At 42.3% G+C, this 18874-nt stretch overlaps 1 protein-coding gene across 6 annotated transcripts in view; it reads left to right on the top strand.

Moving 5' to 3' along the window:
- The window catches only part of LOC125452783 (uncharacterized), a 119572-nt gene that overhangs the window by 24021 nt on the left and 76677 nt on the right, over nucleotides 1-18874 (top strand). The window contains exon 1 of one of the 6 annotated variants that reach the window (XM_048531619.2): nucleotides 11204-11292. The exons of the other annotated variants lie outside the window; for them this stretch is intronic. Coding sequence (XP_048387576.1) covers nucleotides 11274-11292 — 19 coding nt within the window. The 5' untranslated portion in view covers nucleotides 11204-11273. Of the gene's footprint in view, nucleotides 1-11203; nucleotides 11293-18874 lie in introns of those variants that run through there. 6 annotated transcript variants of the gene reach the window in all.

Genomic DNA, 18874 nt, shown 5'->3' with positions numbered 1-18874 from the left:
AATTTTAAAAAAATAACTAGTTACAGCCTCAAAGAATACCAGGAGATTCCTCATCATTAATTTCTCTTCCATTAAATCCAAGCTGACTCTGTCTGGTTCTGTCACTGTTTCCAAATGCTCAGCTGCTAAATCTTTTGAATTGGACTTTAGTATTTTCCCACTATTGACATCAGGGTAAGAATCCATAATTCCGTTTTTTCTCTCTATTTCCTTTATTTTCAAAATCAGGGGGTTACATTAGCAACTCTCCAATCCATTGGTGCTTTTCCAGAGTTTACAGAATATTGAAAAATGACCACCAATGTATCTACTGTTTCTAGGATCACGTCCTTGAATACTTTGGGATATAGATTATTAGGCCCTGAGGATTTATCAACCTTTAATCCTGTCAATTTCCCAAGACCATTTCCCTACTAATACTGATTCCTTCAGTTCTTATCCCTTGGTGGATGCTGTGTTGGCCAACATTTTCAAGATACGATTTATGATTTCCGTTGTGAGCACAAAACCAAAATATCTACTTAAATGACAAAGTGTGAAGCTGGATTAACACAGCAGGCCAAGCAGCATCTCAGGAGCACAAAAGCTGACGTTTTGGGCCTAGACCCTTCATCAGAGAGCTCTCTGATGAAGGGTCTAGGCCCGAAACATCAGCTTTTGTGCTCCTGAGATGCTGCTTGGCCTGCTATGTTCATCCAGCTTCACACTTTGTTATCTTGGATTCTCCAGCATCTGCAGTTCCCATTATTTCTGCTATCTACTTAAATAGTTTCCTGTCTCTTTGTTCCCCATTAAAATTCCCCTGTTTCACTTCCACCTTTTGTGCTCAGTACGACTCCAACCAATGGAAAGATTTTCCCTGATTCCAACTGACTAGTGTTGCAACGTCTCTTGGTCGCACTATCAGTCACACATGATCCAAAGTAGCTTCAATGTCAGGCTTCACCTCTACAATCCAGCTTATTTGACCGTGTTTGGAATAAGGCAGGAACTAAGTGAACCTGATGGCCTAGCATTCTCAAGAATCTGCGGGAAAAGGAGAGAGTGGACCCCGTCATTTGGTTCCTTGAGCAGACTGTTAAAGTCATTTGACAGAATGCTTCATCACTAAAACTTCTCAACAAGCACCAAGACAGCTTGGTTGGTGGTGAGAAAGGGACGCTTATTGTTTGCCTGGTCTGTCTGCGTCACCACATGCTGCCCTTGAAGAGGGTGAGGGTGTTGGAGGTAGACACTGTCACCCATCTCCTGCTGAAATGTGCCTTTGCAAAGGAAGTTTTAAAGAAAGATGCAGTGGTTTTTGTCAGGTTCTTCCTGAGCAGCTCCGAAATGTGGGACTTTGTCCTGTGCAGTCTGCTCCCCAGGATGCACACTGAGACAAACATCGACAGTGACTGCAGGGCCATCAACTTGGTGAAAGAAGCTCTTTGGTCCACCTAAAACTTGTTGGTATTCAACAAAACAGAGTTGACCCCAAACAAGTGTTGCAGACTTGCACATTCCAAAGTCCAGGGCTATTTGCTAAGGGACATACTAATGCCTGGGGGCAACTGCCACCAAGTTGGAATAGGGAAAGACCACTGTCTGGGGTCTTTCTACTGAAGTTAAATGGGGACCTGTTCAGTTTTCAGACCTGAGATAATGGGAACTGCAGATGCTGGAGAATCCAAGATAACAAGGTGTGAAGCTGGATGAACACAGCAGGCCAAGCAGCTATCTCAGTTATCAGACCTTCCCGGTACCTCAAATATGTGTAAATAAAATCTTACACAAGTAAAAGTTGTCTTTGGTTTGTTCATTGGATAGAGACAAACTCCAATGTTTGTTTTCTTCATACGTTACTGTACAGAAACAAACTGCATTTATGTCTATATAAGATATTTTTATGAATAAGGCATATTTTTAAAATTAAATAAAAAAGGACCCTGATGGAACCAAAACTGAGCATCAGTGAGCCGGTTACCGCTAAGTTATTAGCACTGTTGATGATCTCTTCTAATAGTTTTCTGATGTCCAAGATTAGACTGATGGGCAGCAATTGGCCAGGTTGAAATTGTCCTACTCTCTGTGTACACTATATCTGTTTTCTCTATTATCATTTAGAAGCCCACGTTGTCGTGGTACTGGAACAGCTTGGTTATTGGCAGCAAGTTCTAGAGAACAAGGCTCCAGTATTGTTGCCAGAATATTGTCAATATTGTCAGAATATGTTCAGTATTTAGCTCCTTGAGCTGTTTTTAAAATCATTGTAGTGGATCAAATTGGCTGCAAGCTGACAGCTGTGATGGTAGGAGCCTTCAGAGAAGGTTCAGATGGATCATCCATAGCAACTTTGCTGAAGATTGTAGCAAGTGCTTCAACTATTCTTTTGCATTGTTGTGCTGAAAGTCTCTTTTATTGAGAATGAGATATTGTGGAGCCTCCTCCATCTGGTGAGGTGTCTAATTACTCTCCACCATTCAAGACCAGATGTGGCAGGACTACAGAGATTAGAACTCATCATTAACTGTGTAATCATTTAACCCAGGTTGACCACCCATGTTTATCGTACCCTCACCCCAACTGTATCGCAGGTGCAACTTTTCACATCCTCTTGCACTCTTCATTAAACATTAAACAAGTGTTGATGTCTTGGCTTGATAGTAATGGCAGAGAGGGGAATATGTTGAACCATGAGAATGCAAATTGTTTTTGAATATAATTCCGATGCTGCTGATGGCACATAGTGTTTCACAGATGCCATGTTTTGCATTGTTAAATCTGTTCAAAGTCTGCCCCATTTCGTTCGAAGGTTGTACCACACAACTCAGTGGAGCCTATCCTCAGTGTGAAGACAGAATTTACTCTCTATAAGGACTGTGCTCTTACCAAAATTGTCATGGACAGCTGCATCTGTGGCAGGCATATTTGGCGAGATTTAAGATCAAGTTTTTCTTGCCCTTTCATTGATTCTTTTTACACCTGCCACAGACCAATTCTAACAGCTATGCAGTCAGCTCAATCAGTAGTAGTAATGTGGACTCCATCTTGGTGATGTACATTGAAGTTCCCCACCCAGGGTACATTCTTCACCCTTGCCTTCCTCCGTGCTTCCTCCAAGAGGAGGAGTACTGATCAATCAGCTGAAGAAGGGCAGTGCATAGTAGGCAGGAGGTTTGCTTGCCTATGTTTCACCTAATGCCATGAGCCTTCAATTTTAAGGACCCCAAGGGTAACTCCTCCTTGACTGTATATCACCTTGCTGCCATATCTGCTAGGATGGTCCTGCTGGTCGGACAGAACATTCCCAGGGAGGAGAATGGTGGTGTCTGGGACATTATCAGTAAGGTATGATATCCTGAGTATAACTCTGGTCAGACTGTTGGTGCTAGCTCGCTGTTGTTTGTGAAGACTTTGCAGGGTTGATTGGGCTGAGTTTGTCATTGTCATTGTGTCTATATCGATGCAATGTGGTCTGCCTAGTTTCTTTCTTTTCCTTTCATTTCACGGTTAGAAGGAATGAAGAGAAATCCTAAAATTGACCATATTTTCTTTTCTTTCTTTCCCTGTTTAAATTCGTTTCTTTTAAAAATTATCCCTCACTAGATTCAAAATGCTGAGGCTGATCACAATTTTATTTCCAGAAATTTATGGACTCCCTGAAGTGTATCAATATTTCAGTTGAATCTGAGACATATTATTTTGAGATAGAGATAACACGGTGTGAAGCTGGATGAACACAGCAGGCCAAACAGCATCAGAGGAGCCGGAAAGTTGACATTTCAGGTCGAGACCCTTCTTCAGAAATGGGAGAGGGGAAGGGGATTCTGAAATAAATAGGGAGAGAGGGGGAGGTAGACAGAAGATGGATAAAGGAGAAGATAGGGTGATAGGGTGTGAAGTCCTCTCACCCTATCTTCTCCTTTATCCATCTTCTATCCACCTCCCCCGTCTCCCTATTTATTTCAGAATCCCCTTCTCCTCCCCCATTTCTGAAGAAGGGTCTCGACCCAAAACGTCAACTTTCCTGCTCCTCTGATGCTACTTGGCCTGCTGTGTTCATCCAGCTTCACACCGTGTTATCTCAGATTCTCCAGCATCGGCAGTTCCTACTATCTTTGTAGTTATTTTCAGATAGGCTGTCTGCTTCGAACAAAGGATACCATCAAGACACGTTGGGTGAAAATTGGCACAAATGCTCTTAGAAATACCTTGTCACTGAGCAATTAAAACTCTATTTGGTGGCGATCAGGAGGAGGAAGGTACGCTATGAACATAATAATTTCTAGTTAGCCCATCAAGATGGGCCATCTGTACCTAAAATACCTGTATTTGTCACATGACTAAAATTGAAACTGGCTTCATTGTTTAAAAATACAGTTCTGAGATTCTACATCAGCTGCTGAGGAAAAGCAGGACTCTAGGCTGTCGACAACCTGCCTCTGATACTCTGGCTCTGTCTCCCAGCTGTTGGCTGCAAAGAAACTGAAACTTTGTCTGCAAAAAGAGAATACTGTTGAGCCCAGCTCACTGAGGATACTATTAATGGAGATTGACCTCCAGGAAGTTGTAACTCGTATAAACTGATTTTTAATACTGTATGGATTCACCCAAGCTTGTGGTGATGTGATGAAGGGTCTCGGCCCGAAACGTCAGCTTTTGTGCTCCTGAGATGCTGCTTGGCCTGCTGTGTTCATCCAGCTTCACACTTTATTATCTTAGTTTATAACTATGTTTTCTCCTGCCCTGTCTTAATTAATTTCCTGAATATTTGTACATGTGAAATAAATAACTAAGCAATTCTCCTGTGGTTTGAATATATTGTTAATAAGCCCTATCTTTGATTTCATCTTCATGAATTTTGATGTGTTTTCATCTCAAAAGCTAGAATCTGATAAACAGGGTTTGTAGAACACACTTCAGCCTACCTCAGTCAGTGACAAAAATGAAAAAGCAATAGAGTGAAGCAGGAGATTTAAGGGGGGGAACCAATCATAATTTAAATTCAACCCAACTCTCACTTTGTGACAGGAGAGAAAAAGACAAAAATAAAAATAATTTATTTCACCTCTCCCATTGTCTGTAACACTTAGTGTGAACAAAAGCCTACCAGCTTTGAAGATTGCAGCTGGAATACTGTGAGTGTCAAGGGCTTTGATGTTTGTTTTTCATCTGTCTGATTGCTTCAACACTCCCTTCAGTAGTGCTCACCCATAGATTTTACCATTGGGTGTGGAGATGACCTGGAGAGTATTATCTGCCATTCAGGGTTGAAACTTTTTTTGAAAATGTACTTTCCAGTGTTGACGAATGCCATTGTCGTCCTTGAGCAGAGACACCATCCTGCGAGAGATGGGAATTTTGTACATTTGGCCTCCATCTAGAGATGGCTCTGGTGGGTAAAAGAAAGTTTTTTATGTTTCATATTTGTCTTTGGGTGTCAGCCTTGAGCTGTTGGAATGCTGCCTTCCTGATTTGTGACCTTGGGCTGTACTGCCGGGCAGTGAAGTCTGTTCACTTTTGTTCTAGAAGCGAAATGCTCTGCAATATTTTCATCTTTCTGATGCTGTTCCTGTAGGTATCTCCTGACCCAGTACTTTGGATATCCATTATCCTTGAACATTTGGCAGAAGTATTCCTCCTGCACTTGGTGTAGTTCCATATTGCTGCTGTGCGTTGTTGCCCTTTTAAATAGTGTTCGCGCACAGCTTTGTTTGTGTGTGTGAGGATGGTTACTGTTGAAGTTCAATGCCTGATCTGTGTGTGTGTGGCTTTTCAATGTACTTTCGTTTGCAGTTCCCCTTTTGTCTTGTGCCCTACTATGATGTCCAGGAATGGGAGTTGTTTGCTTTTCTCCTCTGGTGAATTTTATTCCGGTGAGGGTGTTTTTTTTAAGAGTTTGCGTGTCTCTTCTAATTTGGTCCGTTTAATGATGACAAAGGTGTTGTCTACATAGCGTATCCGTATTTTAGGTTGGATTTGCGGAAGGGCGGTCCTTTTGAGTCTTTGCATCACTAGTACAGCATCAGAAAGATCCTGCACGCCCTGACACGCTCATCACACTGCCCTACATCAGGAACACATCAGAACTCACCACAAGACTTCTATGACCGCTGGGCATCAGAGTGACACACAAGTCAACATCAACCCTATGACAAGTGTACACCCGAACTAAAGACCCACTCCCCACCATGGACAGGACCAATGTCATCTACAAGATCCCCTGCAGAAACTGTGAGAACCACGACATCGGACAAACAGGAAGGAAACTAACAGCAAGAGTGCATGAATACCAATTGGTTATAAAAAGACACGACCAATATTCACTCATCTCAATCCACACGGTCAAGGAGAACCACGGCTTTGACTGGGACAACACCAAGATCCTGGGGACAGGCAGGCAGGGACAAGCACGAGAATTCCTGGAAGCATGGCACTCCGTGCAGCATGCTATTAATAAACACATTGAACTCAAATCCAGATACGTTCCACTACGGGGGAAACCCGAAAGTGAGGCAGTCCCTTGCAATGGACCCCAGAGATTTAAACCAGGCGGTAAAACACACTGACGCTTCACCAGAGGCTGCACTGCGGATGTTACCAAGCACAGTAACGAAACGTCTGCGTAACAACAAACCAGTTCAGCGAGCCAACCAACCTCAACACCCACAACCCAAGCTACAGATCTACTCCAAAACCTTAAGTTGTGAGTGTACTGGTGGATGCGCCAGAAGTCTTAAAGAATTGAAAACATTATGGCCTTGTTCAAGAAAGGTTTTAAGGATAATCCTTGCAATAATAGACCAGTTCAGTTTAATTTTGGCAGTTGGAAAGCTTCTAGAAACAAGAATTTGGGATAACATTAGTAAGCCACATGGCAAAAAGTTAGATTGATTAGGAAGAATCTGTACAGATTTCTAATGGAGGAATCATATTTACCTAACTCCCTGCAGTTTTTTGAAGAGGTAACAGAAAAGCTTGATGAGAATAGCACTGTTGATATGATGTACATGCATTCCTACACATGCAGTGCCACACACCAGACTTGTACAACAGGATCATCATCTTTGCAGTGAAAGAAAGAAAACTTTGTATAGTGCCTCACAACAGAATGGAAGGTATCTTTGGTGTGTAGACCAGACTTTCTCTCCAGGCCTGCTTTGAAGTCTGGAGTAACCTGCTGCATTTTTTAATATGCATTGAGGCCAGATTCTTGCCAGGAAATGTTGTATTGCCTTTTAAAGGGGATTGTTAATTGTTGGTGATTTATTAACTACAAAGCTCTCATTATTACTATGTGTCTTCTTATCCTACCACCTGCCAGGAACAGACTAGATGCCAAGAATTCTCACCATAGAATGCAGAGTAGTTTCCTGGCATCTTTAGTTTACTGCAGCATGATCAATGGGCACGAATTGCAATCATCCCTCATCCATGGAGATTAGTGTTTGATATTTGCTAGCCCCTCAAGTCCCTCGTGATACACCTCCTATCCAATTGCAGTATGCTTAGGAAGTATTAACCAGCATTTCCGGGTGCACCTGCAACTAGCATTGAAAGGTTCCTGCAAAGACACTTTGCATGTAGAGACAGGACCATGCTCACAGGTTGGACCAGGCTGTATTTCAGTGCTGCTCACTTGCTGTCTTAGCACTCACTTAGCATCTTTCTGAGATGTTTGCAGTACCCATGTTTTGTCATGCTGTGCTATTCCTGTTAACATCTTGGTACTTTATTCAAAGCTAAAATCCTGGCACTGCAGCCATTTGATATGCACCTATCATGTTTGCCAGTAGGGATCTGTCCAGGGTGGGACTCATCTTCTGAAGTTCTGAAGAAGTGTCATATTGGGCTTAAAATGTTAATTCTCTTTCACTCTCCACAGAAACAGCCAGATCCTCTGAGTTTCTCCAGAATTCTCTGTGTTTGTTTCAGATTTCCAGCATTTGCAGTATTCACAAGAACCATCTTACTGCATGGTACACCAATACATTAATCTAACACCTGTAGCATGTGCCAGCTGCCTGCCTGGAAAACACACTGCACATTTATTCAACCAAACGGACAGTGTCAGAAAGTGAGCGAGTGTTCAGTCTGTCACTCCCTGATAGTGCACGGAGATCCCACCACTATCAATCATAGGCACAGTCTGGGCATAGTCCACAGGTTGGCCATGGTCAGTTATCCACTTGGGCCAGTCCATGTCAGGATATATATCTGACTGAAGGCTAGCGACTGGGCAACAGTCAGTTCTGTAGGGCCAGCAGAAGCAGTCAGGGGAATTACATATTGTCAGCCAGGGAGCTGCGAAGACAGCAGTCAGCGCTTGGTCAGTCATGTCTAAGGGTTACTCATCAAAGTTGGTCAGAGGTCTGGAGCAAATACTATCCTGTAGGTCTGTATGTTGATTATGAATAAGGGTGCAACGTGCGGCAAGAGAGGAAAGGGACACTTATTGCTTAAAGGGGATTGTAGGGCATTTAAGGCAAGGAGAAAGCAATGGCAAATGTTAAGATTGGGACAAGGATATTGATGGGGTAAAGTTAAAGTTTAAGGAGGGTTTGTAGAACAGCTTTCAATGTCATGGTAGGTTGCAAGAACTATTGGCAGGGATCATCACCGTGATATCTACAAGGAGGTGTAGAGGACCATAGTGGACATCATTAAGGTGTAATGTCAAGTTTCAGGACAGGGACAAGACTTAGAGGCAAAATTCAATCTGGTGGGTCTACACATGGGCATGGTGGGGTGCTTTATGGTTGGAAATGTGTTCTCAGAGTAGTGCAAGGTAAAAGTGGACTTGGAGGCTCTGGTAGTACATGGTGACCAGGTGGATCTCAGTAATGATTGAGCCCACCTTGAGCTCTGTTCCCTGCCACCATTTGCCATTCATTAGATACTAATTGTAACTGATGCCCAGGATGAACATAGTCAGTGTCAGTTTAATGAACAAAAATGAAGAATCCAGGCCTGCTGGACAGGAGGACAATGAATGGGCGAATGCATGAAGCGTGCAATTTCAAAATGCAGCAATATTTAGTTTGAAATGATTTCATCATCTGTTTCCAATGCATTCAGAATGAATGGATATAATGTTCAAATGCTGGCCAAAGATGATTTGCAGCATGCTACTGGCACTTGCAAATTGTACTTGGCATCTCAATGACGCAAAAATTAGGGGCAATAACTTGAAAAGAGACAAATGTTGGCCAGAATTCACCCTAGCTGTGAAACTCCAAATGGTGCCTTAGGAGGCAGGATCACTTTGTCATCTTTCAAACATTATGCTGGACTCCAGAATTCAATGATAAGTTTCGTGGTTGATGTGGGTCTGGGATGGGAAATGGTTCAGAGTGCAGCAGGGACTCTCTTTAATGTACTATGTTGATCATTCAGCCAGCACTGCACCTTCACTAAGTTGGTCACATGCTGAAGCTGAATACTTGACACAGATGTGGCCCTTGTATGTCTCACTGTAGGGAGTAGTACATTGATATTGTGTTGATGAGTTGCAGCCTCCATCTGCTGTGTATGCCACCACTGCTCGTTCTCATGTAAGAACTTGATTTACTTTTTATTTTCCCAACAGAAACCATTGCCAGCAAGGGTCACACGCTGGCTGCTGGTGGAATGTTTGTCATTGTGGCTGCCTTCCTAAGAAAGTGAAGGTGAATGCAACAGGATCATTGCTAAGGACAAGCCCAGGAACAGCAGAAGGCTGTTGCAGATTGCAAGGAGTAGTGACTACAAGAAGTAGCAGTGGTAGATCCTTTCAAGATGTATCGGGTCTACTAGAGGACCAAAGCTTTTTGCCCCTAATTCCCATTTCCTTGCAATGAGCGAGGTGCAATAACAACACAGTTTCAGTCAGTTGAATGAATTTTTTTTTTCTTCATTTATTGACCCAAAGGGCAGTTCACAGTCAACCACATTGCTATGAGTCTGGGGTCACGTGTAGGCCAGACCAGGTAAGAATGGCAGTTTCCTTCCCTAAAGGACATTAGTGAACCAGGTGGGATTTTCCCAACAATCGACAATGGATTCATGGTCACCATTAGATTCTTAATTCCAGATATTTTATTGAATTCAATTTCCACCATCTGCCATGGCAGAATTCAAACCTGGGTCCCCAGAATGTTATCCGGGTCTCTGGATTTACAGTCCAGCAATAATGCCACTAGGCCATTGCCTCCCCCTGGATAATTTGCAGTACAAAGTAACGACAACAATCTAAGTTCAATTCCCACTCTTTTTTTCTCAAGCTCCCTCAGGTTAAACCACCACCAGTCATCTCTCGCTCTCTCTCTCTCTCTCTCTTTGAAACGAGAGACCAAGCCTATAGTGTGGTAGGACTATGACAACCTTGACTTTACCTTTGCCTAAATAAAAGCTCATAAAAGCTAAATGACTACTAGTGTGGGAGAATGGCAGTGTACGTGCAAGGGAATGTCAGCCATATTGGCTATGTGCTGTGAACTACATGACTTTTTGTCTGCTGTCTCATTATATTGCAACTGAGGGCCAATGCTAGATTGCCTGGGTGCATTGCAGCTTTTTAAAGATGGCGCAGTCACCAACGATTCTGGTCTTTCAGCAGAAGTCCAGTTAGTGGCAAGTTGTTCCAGAAATGGTTGGTATTAGGACAGACCTGGAATAGGTCAAGGGTGGGCACCATAGGGTTGGGATAGGTAGTTAATGAGCTATATTTGGTAAGATATAGTAAGACATCTTACTGGACCTCACAGCAATAAACCTTCCAAGAACTGAACAAAATTGGCATTTAGCAAAGTAAGAGATTAAGATTAACCCAATATGTTTAACATGACTGAATATTTAGAGTGTTGTTATTAGGATTCATGATTCTACATTTTGATGAGTTAAAATTAAATGTTGAACCGTGACTTAATTTGTGGCTTCATTCTTTAATATCTGCGGGTTTGGATTCTTTTGGAAAAAATGAAAAACATTACTGATGTCCATTCATTATCATAACAAATAACATTACTCCAATACTACCCTTTCCTGATGAAGGGTGCATATCTGAAAAATGCTACACTGCCTTCTGACTGTTGACTTCCCAGTGTCATGTGGTAAAACAGTAGTTACAATTTCAATGAAGTGTAATGACCGGCATATAGAGTGTTTGTACATTACCTATGCTATTATCGTTGGTTGTTGCTCAATCTGATGACATCTCCATATCCTGTTTCTGTCGTTGATCTTTATGTGACTGAACAGGCAGATTCTTGTCCTGCAGATCACTGGGCACGTGGGGCAGGATATCATGCAAGATAATGGAATCCACAATGCGAGGTTTGTTTATTTCTTGTTTCTTATGTTGCACCCACTCCTCTTCATCAGCAAGGAGTTTGGACTCAAAACATGATGTAGCTTAATGGACATGTTATTGCCATTTTGAATGATTGGTTGCAAGCTTCTCCCAGTCATTAATGCCAATGCCTCAAGAAGAGCTTCAGAATGTCTTTGTACCATTTTCATTGTACTCTAGTTGGGATTAAAATTTTTCAGTCATATGGATGCATTGCCTAGTCCATCATCATTAATTTTGCAGCAGTTTTGCCTGAATTCCTGTAACGTTGGCTTCAAGAAGAGTGTTAGGGTTTGTTTGTGGTCCTATTGAATCTGCAGCAACTGGAGCTTTTTTGGTATAAACCTTCCTCGCACTCTTATATATTGCTAATGAACAGTCCAATACAAGAATGTGGTAATGACATTTATAATACAGGAGTGTCATAATGATAACAGTTCTATACACTCGGACTTCTGTTGACTTGTGCAAGTCTTTATTGTCAAACACTCACTGCCATAGTTTGTGGTTGAACTGGCACAACTGATCTGAGATAACATGGTGTGAGTCTGGATGAACACAGCAGGCCAAGCAGCATCAGAGGAGCAGGAAGGCTTGACGTTTCGGGATGAACACAGCAGGCCAAGCAGCATCAGAGGAGGAGGAAAGCTTGACGTTTCGGGTTGGGACCCTTCTTCAGAAATACTGAAATTCTTCAGAACAGCTGACCTGATGTTGAATTTCTTCACCAGAAAGTACTTTTTTAAAAAGTTGGTTGCCATGGAATGGAAAGTGCCCGATACATTCCATAGTTCGTACTGAACAGATATGGAGGTAGAATACTTGGCTGAGCAGGTCTGCTTTGATACACAAGTTTTGATTTTGCAGCATTCAAGATAAAACCAAGTCTCCTGTGTGCAGAATTGAAGAGATTTGGTACAGACTACAGGACAGCAGCACTGCAGTCATCCACCGACTATAGATCATGAATGTCTGTGGTGGTAAGTTTTGTTTTAGCACAGAGGCAACTGAGCTTTAAAAGTTTCCATCTCAGTGGCATTTACACCAGAGAACAGTTGGGCTTTGATAAGGTGAATAGTCAGCATGAGATTGTCTGAGTCCAGTCCAAAATCTGAAGGTGCCTGTTTTAGATATGCAACTCAAGACAGTTACAGTCTTATCAGCATGATGTAGTTGCAGGTTTGTCATGAAATTTCATATGTATCCACATCTCGGCAGCACCACCAACAGAACCTCACAATTTACTGAATCAAATACTTTGGCCAGATTAATGGACACAATGAAGACTTTCTGATATTGTTCTGATCAATTTCCTTGGATTTACCTGGCAACAAAACCATGTTAGAGATTCTTCTGGAAGGTCTAAAGTCATACTATGTCTCTTGTAGGATTTTCTCAGTCATGGTAAATGGATGATTGTCACTATACCAGTGCTCTATGACAGACTAAAAAGCATATGCCCTGTAAGATTATTCTGTTCTGCTAAACAGGCTGGTCAAAGCACTTGAAGCTACAGGGTGTTAAATTTGTATGAGGCACAAATCGGCTGTGTTGGATTGCAAACATATATTAAAGGCATGACTGTATATAAGCAATGAGCAGAATCAGGAGAATTGAAAATGGAATAAAGAAATAGCAGAGAAGCTAAATAATTTCTTTGATAACACAGTATGGATTTGGAGGAGCACATCAGGCCAGGCAATGTCAGCGGTGCAGGAAAGTTGACGTTTCTTCAGCATCTGCAGTACTTGTTATCTCAAGATAACTTCTTTGTGTATGCTTTCACAAAAGAAGATACGAGAAATCTTCCAGAATTAGAAATCCAAGTGACTGGAGAGAATGAGGAATTGGATGAAATTAGTATTAATAAGATTGTACTGGAGAGTGAAAAGTGCTGAAAACTGATAATCCCTGGGACCCGATAGTCTACACCCCAAAGTGTTGAAGGAAGTGATATAGAGATAATTGACACATAGAACATTACAGCACAGTACAGGCCCTTCGGCCCTCAATGTTGTGCCGACCTGTCATACTGATCTCAAGCCCATCTAACCTACACTATTCCATGTACGCCCATATGCATATCCAATGACGACTTAAATGTACCTAAAGTTGGCGAATCTACTACCGTTGCAGGCAAAGTGTTCCATTCCCTTACTACTCTCTGAGTAAAGAAACCACCTCTGACATCTGTCCTATATCTTTCACCCCTCAATTTAAAGCTATGCCCCCTCGTGCTCGCCGTCACCATCCTAGGAAAAAGGCTCTCCCTATCCACCCTAGCTAACCATCTGATTTATTTTATACGTTTCAATTAAGTCACCTGTCAACTTTCTTCCCTCTAACGAAAACAGCCTCAAGTCCCTCAGCCTTTTCTCGTAAGACCTTCCCTCCATACCAGGCAACATCCTAGTAAATCTCCTCTGCACCCTTTCCAAAGCTTCCACATCCTTATTATAATGCGGTGACCAGAACTGTACGCAATACTCCAAGTGTGGCCGCACCAGAGTTTTGTACAGCTGCAGCATAACCTCTTGGTTCCGGAACTTGATCCCTCTATTAATAAAAGCTAAAACACTGCATGCCTTCTTTAACAGCCCTGTCAACCTGGATGGCAACTTTCAATGATCTGTGTACATGGACACCGAGATCTCTCTGCTCATCTACACTACCGAGAATCTTACCATTAGCCCAGTACTTTGCCTTCCGGTTACTCCTGCCAAAGTGCATCACCTCACACTTGTCTGCATTAAACTCCATTTGCCACCTCTCAGCCCAGCTGTGCAGCTTATCTATGTCCCTCTGCAACCTACAGCATCCTTCGTCACTATCCACAACTCCACCGACCTTAGTGTCGTCTGCAAATTAACTAACCCATCCTTCTACACCCTCATCCAGGTCATTTATTAAAATGACAAACAGCAGCGGACCCAACACCAACCCTTGCGGTACACCACTAGTAACTGGTCTCCAGGATGAACATTTCCCATCAACTACCACCCTCTGTCTTCTTTCAGCAAGCCAATTTCCGATCCAAACTGCTATATCTCCCACAATTCCATTCCTCCGCATTTTGTACAATAGCCTACTGTGGGGAACCTTATCGAACACCTTGCTGAAATCCATCTACACCGCATCAACCGGTTTACTCTCATCTACCTATTTGATCACCTTCTCAAAGAACTCAATAATGTTTGTGAGGCACGACCTACCCTTCACAAAACCGTGCTGACTATCCCTAATCAATTTATTCTTTTCCAGATGATTATAAATCCTAATCCTTATAACCTTTTCCAACACTTTACCAACAACTGAGGTAAGGCTCACTGGTCTAAAATTACCAGGGTTGTCTCTAGTCCCCTTCTTGAACAGGGGAACCACATTTGCTACCCTCCAGTCATCTGGCACTATTCCTGTAGACAATGACGAGTTAAAGATCAATGCCAAAGGCTCTGCAATCTCCTCCCTGGCTTCCCAGAGGATCCTAGGAGAAATCCCATCCGTCCCAGGGGACTTATCTATCTTCACCCTCTGTAGGATTTCTAATGCCTCTTCCTTGTGAACCTCAATCCCACCTAGTCTAGTAGCCTGTACCTCAGTATTCTCCTTGACAACATTGTCGTTTTCTAGAGTGAATACTGTTGAAAAATATTCATTTAGTGCTTTCCCTATCTCCTCTGACTCCACGCGCAACTTCCCACTACTATCCTTGATTGGCCCTAATCTTACTTTCGTCCTTCTTTTAGTCCTTAAATACCCATGGAAAGCCTTAGGGTTTACCCTGATCCTATCCGCCAACAACTTCTCATGTCTCCTCCCAGCTCTTCTGAGCTCTCTCTTTAGGTCTTTCCTGGCCACTTCATAGCCCCCAAGCGCCCTAACTGAGCCTTCACATCTCATCCGAACATAAGCCTTCTTCTTCCTCTTGACCAGAGATTCCACCTCCTTCGTAGACCTCAGCTCCCGCGCTCTACAGCTTCCTCCCTGCCTGACAGGTACATACTTATCTAGGACACACAGGGTGAATGATCGTTTTCCTATTCACTGTTTTCTGTTTGTTCGCAAATTCTTAATTCATGCAAGTACAATACATCCTGTGCTTTGGTTGTGTTATCCAACCTCCTGTGGTAGACCTTTATTAAAAGTTTTCTGAAAATTCAAATATACTATAATCCATCAACTTGGCAATGATCTTACAAAATTCTGTAGACTTTGGAATGGTTCTTGCAGATCAGAAGCTTGAAAATGTCACCCACCATTTAAGAAATGAGCAGAACTAAAACCAGGGAACTACTTACTTATGTTCTAGCACTTTCACTATTACCAAACACAAAGGACAAGATAGATGGACACTTGGTAAACATTATCTGGTTGGACATAGCATAAAATTGCAAATGGAAAATCGTGTTTGATAAATGTGAGGTAGTTATTTACAAACTTGATAAAGGGAATTTGATGGATTATAGTATATTTGAATTTTCAGAAAATGTTTGATAAGGTCTACCACAGGAAGTTGGATTGCACAGTTAAAGCACAGGATAAGACCATAAGACATAGGAGTGGAAGTAAGGCCATTCGGCCCATCAAGTCCACTCCGCCATTTAAATCATGGCTGATCGGCATTTCAACACCACTTCCCTGCACTCTCCCCGTAGCCCTTGATTCCTTTTGAGATCAAGAATTTGTCGATCTCTGCCTTGAAGGCATCCAACATCCCGGCCTCCACTGCACTCTGTGGCAATGAATTCCACAAGCCCACCACTCTCTGGCTGAAGAAATGTCGTCTCATTTCAGTTTTAAATTTACCCCCTCTAATTTTAAGGCTGCGACCACCCCTTCTAAACCATACATTATCTTGTAATTTTCTATTAGATCTCCCCTCAACCTTGTACTGCATGTATTGTACTTGCATGTATTAAGGATTTGCGAACAAACAGAAAACAGTGAATAGGAAAAAAATGAGTCATTCTTGCATTGGCAGAATGTTATATCTCATTTGGGTAGTATGCCGGAAATCAAGCCCTACTATTTCCATATCATCACAAAAGTTAAAGGTTTTAAAGAGTGTGTCGAATTCCCTAAGTTTACCTGTCTTTTAGACCCAAGTAGACTCAAAGCATGACCACACTAAAAAAGAATTGCAACTTGTTATAGATAAATGGATTCCAGATAAACGATTATGAACTATTAGCGTATAACTCGACTACTAAACTACGAAAACTAACCAACTTATAAAATTCACAAATAAAAACAAAGTTTTTGGAAAAGCTCAGCAAGTCTGGCAGCAACTGTGAAGGAAAAAACAGAGTTAATGTTTCGGGTCTAGTGACCCTTCCTCAAAACTTCCTCAGAGATATAAAATTCATCTTCTACACCTTTATACATTCAGATAGGCACAAAGAAAACAGACTTATGGTGGAGGGAAAGATTGGGAACGCATTTCAGTAGTCCCTGTTCGCAGACTTTTCTGAGATGATCCTTCTGCTTCTTGATTTTGCCTCTTCAGATACTTTTGTTTGCAGGAGGCACAGGGTAACTGGTTCGCACTAATTAGGGTCCTGACTTACTTATTAATAGTCACAACTTACAGCACCTAAAAAACAGAAATTAACTAGCTGTCTTCAGGCTTGTGATGCTTTTTTATAGCAGAGCAAAAGCAGCTCCTTTCCCTGCAGACATTCAGTGGCTTCTGCCCCAAACATTCACACACCCAAGCTACTCAGCTACCTGCATGCCAATCACATTTTTGTGGCAGGCAGGTGGCCTCTGTTATCAATAACTAGACACTATTTTATAGATGATCAGCTCCTTATTGCCAGACAAATGTCCAGTCGTGCTCCCTGGCTCCTGCTCATCTATAACTAGATATTCAGATAACTTGCAGTGAATGACAGGAAGCTTGCTTTTAAAAAGCACAGCAATCCTTAGTTTTTAAACAAGACTTTTCCCTATTTCCACTTACAATCAAAAATACAGAAAACTAAAAAACAGTCTTCATAAGACTGTGACCAGAGAGATAATGCAAGGGTCAGTATTTTTGTCCCCAGCTCTTTATAATATAAATCAACGATTTGGTTGTGGGAATCGAATGTGACATTTCCAAATTTACAGATGATGCAAAGCTAAAAAGCATGTGTGTTGTGAGAAGGGTATAAACCATTTTCAGGACAGGCTTAGTCATCGATCAGATGGAAAAATATGAAGATATCCACTTTAGCATTTCTTAAATAGTTAGAGGTTAGAAATTGTAGATGTGCGAAGGAACATTGGTGTTCTTACTACTGAGTCATTGAAGGTTGACATGCAGATACAGCAATCTATTAGGAAGGCTAATAAATGAAAGCCTTTATCACAAGAAGATCTAATGTAACGAGGGATACCTCATGCTCCAAGTGATCAGTTGTGATAGGGGATTCTCTAGTCAGAGGCACAGACAGACATTTCTGCAGCTGACAGTGAGACATCGGAATGATGTGTTTTCGCCCTGGTGCACAGGTCCAGGGTATCTCGGATACAGTGCAGAATATTCTCAAAGGGAAGAGGGACCAGCAGGAGGTTGTTGTACACATTGGAACTAACAACACAGGAAGAGAAAAAAAATCAAGATTCTGAGGAGAGGATATAGGAACTTAAGCAGAAATTTTAAAAAGGTGCCCTCGAGGGTAGTAATATCTGGATTATTCCTGGTGACACGGACTGGTGAGGGTAGGAGTTGGAAGAAAGAGCAATTGAATGCATGCCTGAGGAACTGGTGCAGGGGAGAAGAATTCACATTTTTGGATCACTGGAATCTCTTCTGGCGTAGAAGAATGGATTGCCCCTGAATTGGAAGTGATGAATACTGGTGGGGAGATTTGCTAGAGCTGCTGGGGAGGATTTATCATAGAATAGAATCCCTGTGCTGTGGAAACAGGCCCTTCGTCCCAACAAGCCCACACTGACCCACAAAGCATATCACCCAGATTCATCCCCCTATAACACACCTAATCTACTCATTCCTATGGGCAATTAAGCATGGCCAATTCACCTAACCTGCACATCTTTGGACTGTGGGAGAAAACTGGAGCATCCAGAGGAATCCCACGCAGACACTGGGAGAATGTGCAAGCTCCACACAGACAGTCGCCCAAGGCTGGAATCAAACTCAGGACTAGTGAAGTAGTAAACCAGTGAAGGGGGCGGTGGGCCTCTGGGAGACAGTGAGGAAAGAGATCAGTCTGACACGGGTACAGTTTGGAAAAGGAACAAGTCAAACAGTCAGGTGAGGTAGGGACAAAGCAGAGAATGAGTTATGGCTGATAAACTGCATTTATTTCAATGCAAGAGGCCTGACAACAATTAGGAGACTTGGCTAAGAGATTGACAGGACTGGCAGCTTAATGTTCCAGGGTATACATGGTATAGAAAGGACAGAAAGGAGGGAGCAAGAGGAGAGGGGCTGTGGTGATTTTGATTGAAGATAAAGTTACAGCTGTGCTTAGGGAGGATATTCCTGGGAATATGCCCAGGGAAGTTAATGGGTGGAACTAAGAAATAGGAAGGGGTGATCACCTTTTTGCGATTGTA

Source organism: Stegostoma tigrinum, chromosome 4 (assembly GCF_030684315.1).
Source record: "Stegostoma tigrinum isolate sSteTig4 chromosome 4, sSteTig4.hap1, whole genome shotgun sequence".
Lineage (NCBI taxonomy): Eukaryota > Metazoa > Chordata > Chondrichthyes > Orectolobiformes > Stegostomatidae > Stegostoma > Stegostoma tigrinum.
Note: the sequence above shows the minus strand (reverse complement) of the source record. Positions and strands in the feature narration are given on the sequence as shown.